Raw genomic sequence first — 13315 nt, 5'->3', positions numbered from 1 at the left:
CTTCTTTTGGTGAGAGTAACAACAACATTAAAGCAGGTTATAGGATACGATTACGGTGTTATAATGTTTTATTGACTGAACTGTTATGCTGTTGGTCAATGTATATGTGGATGATACCATGTAAGAAACTATATTGTATGTGCTATACGTATTCATTCTTTTTGACTCTGTATTGATGGAAGTTCTTAATAAAGCTTTGAAAAAAATAAAAATAAAAAAATAAAAAATTACACTTCTCAAGTTTTGCATACAGATTATTTTCTCTAAGTCTACGCAAGACCTCACAGACATGATTCCTGTGTTCACCCAGATTAGAAGAGAAAATAAGAATGTCATCAAGACAGACCACTACGAATATCCCCAGCAGGTCCCGAAAGATGTCATTGACAAATTCCTGGAACAGTGCGGGGGAGTTAAAAAGACCGAATGGCATCACCACATATTCGTAGTGGCCATCCCTGGTGTTGAATGCTGTTTTCCACTCATCCCCTTCCCTGATACGAATGAGGTTATAAGCCCCCCTAAGATCTAGTTTAATATAAATCTTAGCATACTTGATCTGATCAAACAACTCAGAGATCAAGGGAAGAGGATAGCGGTTTTAAATGGTGATCTTATTGAGACCCCTATAATCAATACAGGGACGAAGACCCCCATCTTTTTCCCCACAAAGAAAAGCCCAGCCCCAGCAGGGGAACAGGAAGGCCGAAAAAAGCCTCTTTCCAGATTTTCCCGAATATATTCTTTCATAGCCTGGGCTTCAGGCAATGATAGAGGGTAGGTTCTCCCACGAGGAGGTGTAGACCCTGGGATTAGATCTATTGGGCAATCATATGGCCGATGTGGGGGTAAGGTTTCAGCAGCCTTTTTACAGAAAACATCCTCAAATTCTGCATAAACTGCAGGTAACCCTTCTAGAGAGGTAGTAGCTACTACCTGAGGAATACAGACCCCCTCACACCCAGAACCCCATTGAACTACCCTCTTTGAAACCCAATCAATTAGAGGGTTATGCCTCTGGAGCCATGGTAACCCCAAGATGAGAGGAGAAGTAGCACCCTCAATGATGTACAGCGCTATCTCCTCACCATGCAGATGATTAATAGACATAGACAGAAAAACTGTCTTCTTAGACACTATACCCGACCCCAAGGGTCTTTTGTCCACTGCCCAAATTTTCAGGGGGGAACTTAGAGGAACCAATGGAATGTTATGTTTGGCAGCAAATGCAGCGTCCAAAAAGTTCCCCTCTGCCCCTGAATCCAAAAAAGCGGACACCCTGACAGAGCCCGTAGGCCAGGTTAGTTTGACTGGTAACAGAACCTTAGAGGCAGATTGGGGAGAGGAATTTCCTGCACCCAAATGGAGCTCCCCATCTCCATTTAGGCTTCGGAGTTTCCCGGCCTCTTAGAGCATTGGTTTAGAAAATGTCCCTTTTCACCACAGTACATGCAAAGACCCAGGGAACGCCTGCGTGCCTTTTCCTCAGGAGATAGATGGGATATGCCCAGGGGCGTTACTATAGAGGAAGCAGACCCTGCGGCTGCAGGGGGCCCAGGAGGTATAGGGGGCCCCATGAGGCTCAAATTCATATACAATTTCAATACATTTTGGTAAAACAGGACAACCTCTGGATATGTTTGGGGCCCTAAAATTAATTTGCTGTGGGGCCCAGTAACATCTAGTTACGCCACTGGATATGCCTAATTGCATAGGCTCCTCCTGAGGCAAAGGCACAGAGGGGTTAGAAGATTTTACATTGGTTACCACATTAGATCTTAGATTAGTAACCCCAGAGAAGTTTGTACTCCTCTCACCCCTTCTCTCCCTTTGCCTTCTATCTACCTGGATGGCGAAGGACATGAGATCATCCAGGTTAGAAGGTAAGGGATAATTAACCAGACTATCCTTTACAGAAGCTGATAACCCCAAACGGAATTTACTCCGTAGAGCCAAATCGTTCCACCCAGTTTCTACTGCCCACCAGCGGAATTCGGTGCAGTACACCTCCGCATCCCTTTTCCCATGGCGCAATTTACAAATAGCGGTATCGTCAGAAGATGCACGATCCGGATCATCGTAAAGAATTGCCATGCTGTTAAAGAAAGTATCAAGGGAATAACGAGCAGGGTCAGAGGAAGGCAGCCTGAGGGCCCAAATTTGGGGGTCACCCGAAAGCAGGGTCATGACGAACCTTACTTTCTCCTCACCCGATTGGAAAGAGTGAGGAAAGAAACTAAGGTACAGCTTGCATGCCTCTTTAAAGACAAAAATCCCCACTGAACTTTCCAGGGAACACAATTTTAGGTTCATGGTGTCTGGTTGAACCCACAGGAGGAGGAAGAGGAGCAGGAACAGGAACAGATCGCTGCTGTGAAGCTTGCGTAGTCTCCAGCTGTCGGGTTAGGTTGTGGAAACCCTGCAGGAGATAATTTTGCTTCTGTTCATGGCCCTCCAAGCGCTGTAGCAGGGTGGTAAGAAGCGCTTCGGTGGTAGTTGGAGGAGCAGCAGCAGATTCATCGTGACTTTCGTCCTCCATGGCCCGTGATAATGTCACGACCGGCACCCAATACCAGAACAAGTGCCAAGCACCCTGGTCTCGGCTTGGCTTCACCAGTAGTGTGACCACCGTTGGGCTTCGGGAGGAGCCCTCAGCTTACTTGGGTGCCACCTAGACTTAACGAGAGGTGCAAGGCGAGATGTTCTGGCTGGCAAAGGGGCACGGCCGTTACCAGAGTCTTTTGGGCCGAAGGTCACGGTACAAATGGAGCAGGCAAGAGAATCGTCAGACAGGCAGGGTCGAGGCAGGCAGATATCAAGAATCGTCAGGCAGGCTAGGGTCAAACCGGGTTGTCAATCAAGGGGTTAAGCAGGAAGAGTTGTCGTAGGCAGGCGAGGGTCAGGATACAGAATGCAGAATAGTCAGGAACAGGCTGGGTCAAATACGGGTAATCAAACAGACTAGATACAGAACAGATCAGACGCACAAGGCTCAGGAACCACTAGAAACAAGTTCTATCACGGGCATCAGTCAGCAGTCTGAATGGGCCTTTTATATGGCAAGAATTCCACGCCCAAGAACGTGTTTTCACGGCAAATCGCGCTGGTGCAATCACACCAGCGCGCCTGCGCCTTTTTTTGCACAAACTAGTGACATTGGTTGCATTAGCTTATTCAAAAGATCTAATTAATGACATAATAAAAGATTATCTTATACCCGAATCTCCAATTATACCTACCTTTTTACTCCGTAGAGCCAAATCGTTCCACCCAGTTTCTACTGCCCACCAGCGGAATTCGGTGCAGTACACCTCCGCATCCCTTTTCCCATGGCGCAATTTACAAATAGCGGTATCGACAGAAGATGCACGATCCGGGTCATCGTAAAGAATTGCCATGCTGTTAAAGAAAGTATCAAGGGAATAACGAGCAGGGTCAGAGGAAGGCAGCCTGAGGGCCCAAATTTGGGGGTCACCCGAAAGCAGGGTCATGACGAACCTTACTTTCTCCTCACCCGATTGGAAAGAGTGAGGAAAGAAACTAAGGTACAGCTTGCATGCCTCTTTAAAGACAAAAATCCCCACTGAACTTTCCAGGGAACACAATTTTAGGTTCATGGTGTCTGGTTGAACCCACAGGAGGAGGAAGAGGAGCAGGAACAGGAACAGATCGCTGCTGTGAAGCTTGCGTAGTCTCCAGCTGTCGGGTTAGGTTGTGGAAACCCTGCAGGAGATAATTTTGCTTCTGTTCATGGCCCTCCAAGCGCTGTAGCAGGGTGGTAAGAAGCGCTTCGGTGGTAGTTGGAGGAGCAGCAGCAGATTCATCGTGACTTTCGTCCTCCATGGCCCGTGATAATGTCACGACCGGCACCCAATACCAGAACAAGTGCCAAGCACCCTGGTCTCGGCTTGGCTTCACCAGTAGTGTGACCACCGTTGGGCTTCGGGAGGAGCCCTCAGCTTACTTGGGTGCCACCTAGACTTAACGAGAGGTGCAAGGCGAGATGTTCTGGCTGGCAAAGGGGCACGGCCGTTACCAGAGTCTTTTGGGCCGAAGGTCACGGTACAAATGGAGCAGGCAAGAGAATCGTCAGACAGGCAGGGTCGAGGCAGGCAGATATCAAGAATCGTCAGGCAGGCTAGGGTCAAACCGGGTTGTCAATCAAGGGGTTAAGCAGGAAGAGTTGTCGTAGGCAGGCGAGGGTCAGGATACAGAACAGTGTCGGACTGGCCCACCGGGAAACCGGGAAAAATCCCGGTGGGCCCCAGTGCTTGTGGGCCCTTCTGGCCACAAGCATACTCTCTACCTAGCTTCTTTACCAAAAATCGGATTTTTTTTAAATGCTCCAGCTTTGTGAAAAATGTTTTCGCCCACACTTCCTGCCACCCCCCCCCAGACCTAGTGGGCCACGCTGCCGCTACTTCCCCTGGCGCCTGCTACCGGACTGTCCATGCTGCTCCTTTGCCTGTGGCACTTCGGTTGCGCGCATGTCTTCACATGCCCGGCGTCCTTCACATGGGGGGAATCAGAGACAGGTGCGTCAGGGAGATAGCAGCTGTGGATGTGCGGTTCCTGGCTGGCTGGATCGATCATTTTGCTGGGCATTTTAGTGGGCTGTCTGCTGCCCTTTACAACCACCTTCTTCGTGTTGCCTCTGCCTGCCAATTCGATCTGTAGTAGATAATTAGGATCAGCTGCCTGGGCCCTCTACTACTACTGTGCTGGTGACGTATGTTGAGTTTGCCTGTCTGGAATTTGCCTTGTGGAGGAGGAATGAAGCTGCTGTTCAAAGTGGGCCTTAATTACACCCATAACCCACACTGTATGTAGAACCCTCAGTGCCCACCATCAACTTCTTTAATTCCATTTTACATTTAAAACCATGAGGTTTCTTAAATTCTGTTTGCCCTATTAAGTTTTCTTTTTTTTTTATCTTATTGCCCATCTCCATTCTTTCTATCCTTGGTTAAGCTATGGGGATGGGATTACTTGCAATGAATGCTTTAAACATTAATTATATAAATGAAATACTCCCTGAATTACTATTTGATTAATGAAGTGTAACATTATTTTCTAGTCGTGTAATGATCAATGAATTATAAAATGTGTCTGTATATATACTGTTACGTACTTTAATATCACGTGGACTGCCTTTCAAGTTTCAGTTGCGTGGACTTTGCTTAACAGATGTTATCACAGTTTTATCAGTCCCTGTCCAGTGAGCTTACAATCTAAAGTTCTTATCACATTTGCATCAATCCCTGCCTCAGTGTGCTTACAATCTAAGGTCCCTATCACATTCATATCAGTTCCTGTCCCAGTGAGCTTACAATCTAAAGTCCCTATTACATTCATATCAGTCCCTGTGCAGTGAGCTTACAATCTAAAGTTCTTATTAAATTCATATCAGTCCCTTATATTGAGTAGCTCTGTGTAAGTAAGACTGATTGGTGTGAAAATAGTTATTCAATGACAGGCAGGCATATTATACCCATACGTTATCAGGGAGAGAAAGATAAGCTTTGTGATGGCAAATGCTAAGTTTCCTCCTGTTTTTGACATGTTTTAAGCATGATGCTGCAGCATGTTTGCATGACATTTTATGCATGGTGTGTCAGTTTGTAACTTGATGTTCTCTTGCATGCATCACAGTTTTTCAGCATGGACATGATACACAAAATAGTACACAAAATAGTACATATTATAATAGTATATTGGTATACATTTATTTATTTTCCTTTTCTGGCTTTTTTGAGTAAATGGGGGCCTTTTACACTAGGTTCTCTGGTGGGCCCCAGGTGCCCCAGTCCGACACTGATACAGAATGCAGAATAGTCAGGAACAGGCTGGGTCAAATACGGGTAATCAAACAGACTAGATACAGAACAGATCAGACGCACAAGGCTCAGGAACCACTAGAAACAAGTTCTATCACGGGCATCAGTCAGCAGTCTGAATGGGCCTTTTATATGGCAAGAATTCCACGCCCAAGAACGTGTTTTCACGGCAAATCGCGCTGGTGCAATCACACCAGCGCGCCTGCGCCTTTTTTTGCACAAACTAGTGACATTGGTTGCATTAGCTTATTCAAAAGATCTAATTAATGACATAATAAAAGATTATCTTATACCCGAATCTCCAATTATACCTACCTTTTATCATTTACCAAAAGTACATAAAGCTCAGAGGCCACCTATTGGAAGGCCAATTATATTGGCTCACTGAATGAGCACCTGTCCGAATGGATAGATGCACATTTACAACCATTAATACTACGCCTGGATAGCTATGTAAGGGACACCACAGATGTACTGGGTAAATTGGAGCAGATTGTGTGGCATGAGGAGTACAGTTGGGCCACACTTGAGGTGACCTCGCTTTACTCATCTATCCCACACGATAGAGGATTGGAGGCTATTAGATATCATTTGCATAAATACAGTGATTACACAGAGGAGCTAAAGGAATTTCTTCTCCAGGACATAAGATTTCTTCTGGAACATAATTATTTTCTGTTTAATGAACAATATTATCTGCAGCAGTGTGGGACAGCTATGGGAGCGAAATTCGCTCCCTCATTTGCCAACCTGTATATGGATTGGTGGGAGGAGACCCACATGACTGCAGACAAAAATCAATATCTGAAGCTATATATTCATTATATTGACGATCTATTATGCATTTGGACAAGTGAAGAACAACAGTTTAGAGAGTTTGTACAGAGAATTAATACCAATGAGCTGAACCTAAGATTTACAGATAAGTTTTCAGAAATAGAATTTTTAGATGTAAAACGTATGGCTAAAGTAAATACTATAAATATAACAATTTGTCGGAAACCCTGCAGTGGAAATACGCTGCTCCATGCACATTTGTTCCATCCAAGAAGCCAAATAGCTGGAATCCCTACTGGGCAATTCCTACGGTTGCAGCGGAACTGCTCTACTATAGGGGTATACAAAACCATGGCAGATGTTATGAAAGATAAGTTTAAAGAGAGAGGGTATAACAATAAGATTATTCAGAGAGCTTATGTGAGAGCGGAAAATATGGATAGAGATACTCTTTTGTTTCCACAGAATAAAACATACAAAAAGATTGTGTACGTAAAATATCTTTTATTACGAGATACAGCAGGCAATATAAGAGAATAGTTAAAGTAGTGTATACAGTTTTTGCCAATTCTATAGGCAGATGGCAACTTCTGTGACGCTCTAGGCCCAGGGATAAATGATGTGGCAAAACGGGCCTATACTCTTGGTGACTTGCTGTCTCCCAGTTTGTATAGGGAAAACAAAAACAAGAAGAAAGATGATTTTCTGAGATTCAGTGGGTGCTTTAAGTGCGGGCATAATCGTTGTATTACATGCAAGTAATTAAAGATCTCAAAAGAATTTAGTTCAACTGTGACTAAAAATGTATACAAAATTAAACAATACATCAACTGTTGCAGTAAAGGAATTATTTACCTCATCACATGTACCAAATGTGGTAAACAATATGTGGGTTGCACCACTAGATCACTCAAAGAACGTATCAGAGAACACATTAATCAAGTGAATAATACCAAACTAAGTAACAAAACCAATGTCACTAGACACTTTAATGAATGCAATGGGAGTACCTTACAGTACTTCTCTATACAGGGGATAGAACAAATTAAGACAGGTATCAGAGGAGGAGATCTCTTAATGAAATTAAAGAAAAGGGAGGTATTTTGTATTTTTCATTTACAAACCAGGCTGCCACTTGGATTGAATTATGCTTTTGATGTAACTTGTTATATTTGACTATATCTATATGTAAAAAACTTTTATATTGTCTAAATTATATTTTAAATATCCCATAACATGGATTATTTAACACATAGATAATTTAAGTTTACCCAAGCCATTAGCCCTGTGTATAATATATGGCATTTGTAACACATGTGTAAGATTGTAATTGGTTTTATAATGGGGAGGGACTATGAGAGCTAGTATTTAAGGAACAAAAAGGAATTGACTAGTCAGAGATTGCCTATGACTAAGTGCTAGGTAAGCATGAAAGGCGTTAGGCGCTATAAGGGGATTCTCTAATGTTTTTTATAATATTGATGTAATAAACTAAACGTTTTTTACCCACAAGCATGTTCTGGAACATTAATTAAAGGGATACTGTCATGGGGAAAAAAAAAATCCAAAATGAATCAGTTAATAGTGCTGCTCCAGCAGAATTCTGCACTTAAATCCATTTCTCAAAAGAGCAAATATATTTTTTTATATTCAATTTTAAAATCTGACATGGGGCTAGACATTTTGTCAATTTCCCAGCTGTCCCCAGTCATGTGACTTGTGCCTGCACTTTAGGAGAGAAATGCTTTCTGGCAGGCTGCTGTTTTTCCTTCTCAGTGTAACTGAATGTGTCTCAGTGGGACATGGGTTTTTACTATTGAGTGCTTTTCTTAGATCTTCCAGGCAGCTGTTATCTTGTGTTAGGGAGCTGCTATCTGGTTACCTTCCCATTGTTCTTTTGTTTGGCTGCTGGGGGGAAAAAGGGAGGGGCTGATATCACTCTAACTTGCAGTACAGCAGTAAAGAGTGATTGAAGTTTATCACATGACTTGGGGCAGCAGGGAAACTAACAATATGCCTAGCCCCATGTCAGATTTCAAAATTGAATATAAAAAAATCAATTGCTCTTTTGAGAAATCTTCTGTAGCAGCACTATTAACTGATGCATTTTGAATTTTTTTTTCCCCCATGACAGTATCCCTTTAAGTATATATGGTTGTACCTCTGTTTGGCCACTGGAGGACTCCAGCATGCTACCATAATATTTACTAGACTCTACTCCCAAGTTGATTAAATAGTTAGCAAGAAAGGTAGCCATATTTCATCATGTCCCCAGTGGAATCATAAGTACATGTATGGGATATGTTATCCAGAAACCAGTTATCCTGAAAGCTCCAAATTACAGAAAGCCATCTCCCATAGACTCTATTATAACATTTCATATAATCTTCATATTCAGATATAGTAGTCAAGTATCCCTCAAATGTGTAATAATGCAGAATAAAAAAGAGTTTTGAAAGCAATTTACCTCCTAAAACTGCCACTATATCAGAGCTGCAGCATACTTCCCAACATTTTGTAAGTAAAAAGAGGTACAAAAAATTTTTTCGCACGTAGCGCAGCGAAATTTTTTGACCACGCCATTTTGGTGGCCACACCCCCTAATTAACATGTTCATTTTACAAAATTTGGCAGGTTATGAAAGTTTGAAAATATTTCTCCTTATCTTAACTGTTTTTTTGTGTCTCAAAATTGTTACAAAGTACCTTATTTGCACCCGTTAGCTGTTCTGTGCTCTCTGCTAAAAGCCAATTAAGTGAGAAACTTTGTTTCTTTTTCTGGCTGTTCAGTGCAGAGAAAATAGGGACTTTCCAGTATAAATGAAGGACTGCAGGTTGAGCTGTCAAAAGAGGGACTGTCCCCCCGAAAAAGGGACAGTTGGGAGCAGAGGCGGGCCACGCTGGGCAGGCGCCCTAGGCTAGCCGGGCAGAAGCGGCGCCTGTGCGAATCTGCGCATGCGTGAACCTGCGCTCACATGCGCAAACCTGCGCTCGCGTGCGCATGCGCGAACCTGCGCTTGTGTGCGCATGCGCGAAATGGAGTTTTCGCGTATATGCGCAGAATCGAAAAAGAAGCGATAACAATCAGACAGTCAGGAACCGGACTTGGGGTAGGCGACAGAGGAGGTACGTGCCTGGCGCCCCCCCAGCTTTGCGCCCTAGGCACGTGCCTACTCTGCCTACCCCTAGTTCCGGCCCTGGTTGAGAAGTATACTGCAGAGAGGTCCTTACTGCAGAGAGTCTAAGCTGAAATGAGATGTGGGAGTGTCTGTTCATTCTCTCACAGGAAATGACTGACAGGCTGAAATCTGCTTCAGCTCGGAGAAGCCCTCCCACTGCCTGTGTCTGTTCCCAGCTGTTCATAGCTGTCTTTGCTGCTGCCTGATCTAGTTGTAAAAGAAAATAATACTCAGCAGTTGTGCTGAAATAAGTGGATGAAGGAAGTTGTTATGAAAAAATGTGGAAAAGGCAATAAAACTCAAGTCCTGTCAAGCGTTCCTGCTATCTAGTTATGTGTGCTGTAAGGAGGAGCTGTAGAATGAGCGACCTGTAGGGTTGCCACCTTTTATAAAAAGCATGATGTCAAAAGGGGCAGGTGTGATGTCAAAAGGGGCGTGGCCACGCGACGGAGACCTGCGGACGCTAGAAGAGGCAAAAAAAGGTAAGTTGCAGGGGACTGGGGGCAGGCCGAGGGCTCCTTTTGATTGTATTACAAATTTACCGGCAGCTGCATTGCCGGTAAATTTGTAATACCGGCCCCGGCCTTGGCAGGTATTTTACCGGCTCGGCCGGGTGGCAACCCTAGCGACCTGGGGAGTGAGAGAGCCAGTGAGGGAGGGGGAGCTGATAAGAGAATCCGCTGGTCTGGAATCTGTGGATGATTGGATTCTTATTTTTTTTTTCCAAGGGAGGGGTGTGAATGTAAAGCAGTGTGGAGAGAAGAGCAGCACTGAGAAGGACCCTAACGGGACAAGGCATCAAGATGACATCAGCAAATCGCCCCGCCCATGCCTGTATGCCCTGTCCTTCTCAGTGGCTGAGGATAGCTGGGGAAAAGCAAGAGACAGCCAACGGCCACACACAGTCTGTGTGAGTCACAGCACAGGAAGTCTTGAGAGAGGGAGGAGCGAAATCATTTGTCAAGCAATTAACCCCTTAAGTTGACCCTAAAGGTATATAATAAAACATGTTCCCTTCAATTTTATGGTATGAGGAATGGATTAATGAGGAGTTAAAAATGATGGTATATGTCCCCTTTAAAAATGATTTCCTTTTTCTCTGTAATATTATTCTTAAAACTTATTTGCTTTTTCTCTGTAATAATAAAACAGTACCTTGTACTTGATTCAAACTAAGATATAATTAATCCTTATTGGAGGCAAAACCAGCCTATTGGGTTTATTTAATGTTTACATGATTTTGCAGAAGGCTTAAGGTGTGATGGTCCAAATTACAGAAATATCCGTTATTTGCAAAACCCCAATCCCAAGCATTCTGGATAACAGGTCCCATACCTGTACTATACTTTATTCGAGGGGTACACTTTTGATGTCCTGGATTTCAAAAAGTTGTATAGTCAAACATTTTAGAATACATAATCTAGTGCCAAAACATGGTAGCAATACTATTCCTTGGGTGACTGAGATAGTTTAATTACATCAGACAGTAAAGGCGATTCAAGTTAGTTGGTTGTGGCAGATTGTGGAGATATTCTTACTATGCTTACAGTATTTTACTTATTTCCATATATTATTGTTACTTATTTCCAAACCTTGTTCCTTATAATAATTCCAAATAATGAAGTTATGTGCTTTTAAGAATAGCATCTATTAACGCAGTCCTTTGTCTCATATGTCTGTTTATAATTCTAAGAAACCAGAAATGCATTTTAAATAGCCTATAGATGGTGCCTTCTAATCTGCGTTCCGAAGTTCTTGTTTTCACAATCATCCAATCAGATATCCAGTTCTCCTGTAAGTGAGTGCTGAGTAATGAATCTGTACCTTCCTGTGTGGAAGAACTCCTCCATACAAGCTTGGCTTTAACATGCTTTGGTTTCGTGTGTTCTTGCTGCTACAGCTTGGCTTTTTCAGGGCAGTTTTGTCAGAGAAGATTCTGGCATGGCCAGCAGATGCAAGTCATTGGCTCAACTTAAAACTAATCCTTGAGGAGCTTGCTTATAAAGGTCATGAAGTTACTGCTCTTGTCCATTCAGCCAACATGCTAATAGATCACAACATACCTTCAACTATTAAAGCTGAAGTTTTTCCTGTTGCATTCACAAAAGAGGAGTTTCTAGCACTTCAGAATGATTTTTTACATTTTTGGATGTATGGCAGACATAATATGTCCTATTGGGACATATATACACATTTCAAGGTAGTCGTGGCAAACTCGTTAAAGTTACAGAGAGACACTTGTGACGGTGTACTGAAGAATATGGATCTTTTGTATAAGCTTCAGAATGAAAAATTTGATATTGTTGTTGTGGACCCCGTAGCTCCTTGTGGTGAGCTTATAGCTGAGATTCTTGGAGTGCCCTTTGTTTACTCATTCAGGTTTTCCATGGGTAACTCAGTGGAAAGGCTGTGTGGGCAACTACCATCTCCATTTTCTTATGTACCTGGTGCTATGACTGCACTAAGTGATAAAATGTCCTTTAGACAAAGGTTGACAAATACTATGTTGTATGTATTTCAAGATTTGACATTCCTTTTGATGTTTCAAGAAGATTGGGATAATTACTACAGCGAGATACTAGGTAAGTATCGCTTGCAAACAGTGGAGACACAATGCTCATTGCTTTTAAAAGTGGAAGCAAAGAAACAGTAGGTTTCTACAGCTCACGTGGGAAGATACATAAAAGACTTTTCTAGACACTGACCTTTCAAATGTGAGCAAAGTCTAACTGTGTAAAGGTAAATAACTAGTAACAGTATGCAGAGGGTAATGGCGTTGCAATCTGTTAACAGATATGCCTGAGCAGCCACATTTTTTATTGTGTAGTAAAGACATACAGTACACAGAAGACCTGATAACAGTAAAAAAGGCTTGTGTGTAGACGTGGCTGAAATTGACAAGGGATAACACACACCCTACTGTAGTGTTGATTACTTAGTGAATAATTTTAGAAGTATAATCTGCGTTCATTTATAAACTGTGCACAAATTGCATCCACAGCCATAAGAGTATCATATGGACATCTGTGTCTTGTTAAAGGGGCTCACCTTCCAACACTTTTTTCATTGAATTTATTTTCAGATAGTTCACCAGAAGTAAAACTTTCTATTATGTATTTGTGACCCTTTTTCTGATATTGTAGTTTAAAGTTTGATTTTTCACCTTATTATGTCTTTTTGAAGCAGCTCTGGTGAGGGGGTTGCTGACTCTGTTAACTGTTTTAAATTGATACAATTAGTTGATACATGTCGTATATTTGGCCCTGCTAAGCAGAATCTCAGAGTTTCATTAAAGGCAGCTGTTTGAATTGAATTGATACAATAGTTGCTAATATTCCACATAAGTTGCTGAGAAATGTATCAACTATTGTAGCAAATTGTAACCGTTCAGAATCTGCACCTGGATTGCTGAGCTGCCAGACTGAAACAGCAGAGACAGCATTCACTTAACATTAAACTTCAATTTTGCAAAAATGGTCAAAAATAGAAAATGGAAAACAACTGAAAACAGTCTTTATTTCTG

General features: G+C 42.6%; 1 protein-coding gene across 1 annotated transcript in view; it reads left to right on the top strand.

The window, feature by feature from the left end:
- The window catches only part of LOC108711396 (UDP-glucuronosyltransferase 2C1), a 34339-nt gene that overhangs the window by 8505 nt on the left and 12519 nt on the right, over nucleotides 1-13315 (top strand). Inside the window, exon 3 of the mRNA XM_018253095.2 lies at nucleotides 11799-12374. Coding sequence (XP_018108584.2) covers nucleotides 11799-12374 — 576 coding nt within the window. The remainder of the gene's footprint in view (nucleotides 1-11798; nucleotides 12375-13315) is intronic.

The sequence above is a fragment of the Xenopus laevis genome, chromosome 1L, assembly GCF_017654675.1.
Source record: "Xenopus laevis strain J_2021 chromosome 1L, Xenopus_laevis_v10.1, whole genome shotgun sequence".
Taxonomy (NCBI): Eukaryota; Metazoa; Chordata; class Amphibia; order Anura; family Pipidae; genus Xenopus; species Xenopus laevis.
This window is presented reverse-complemented; position numbering and strand designations above follow the sequence as displayed.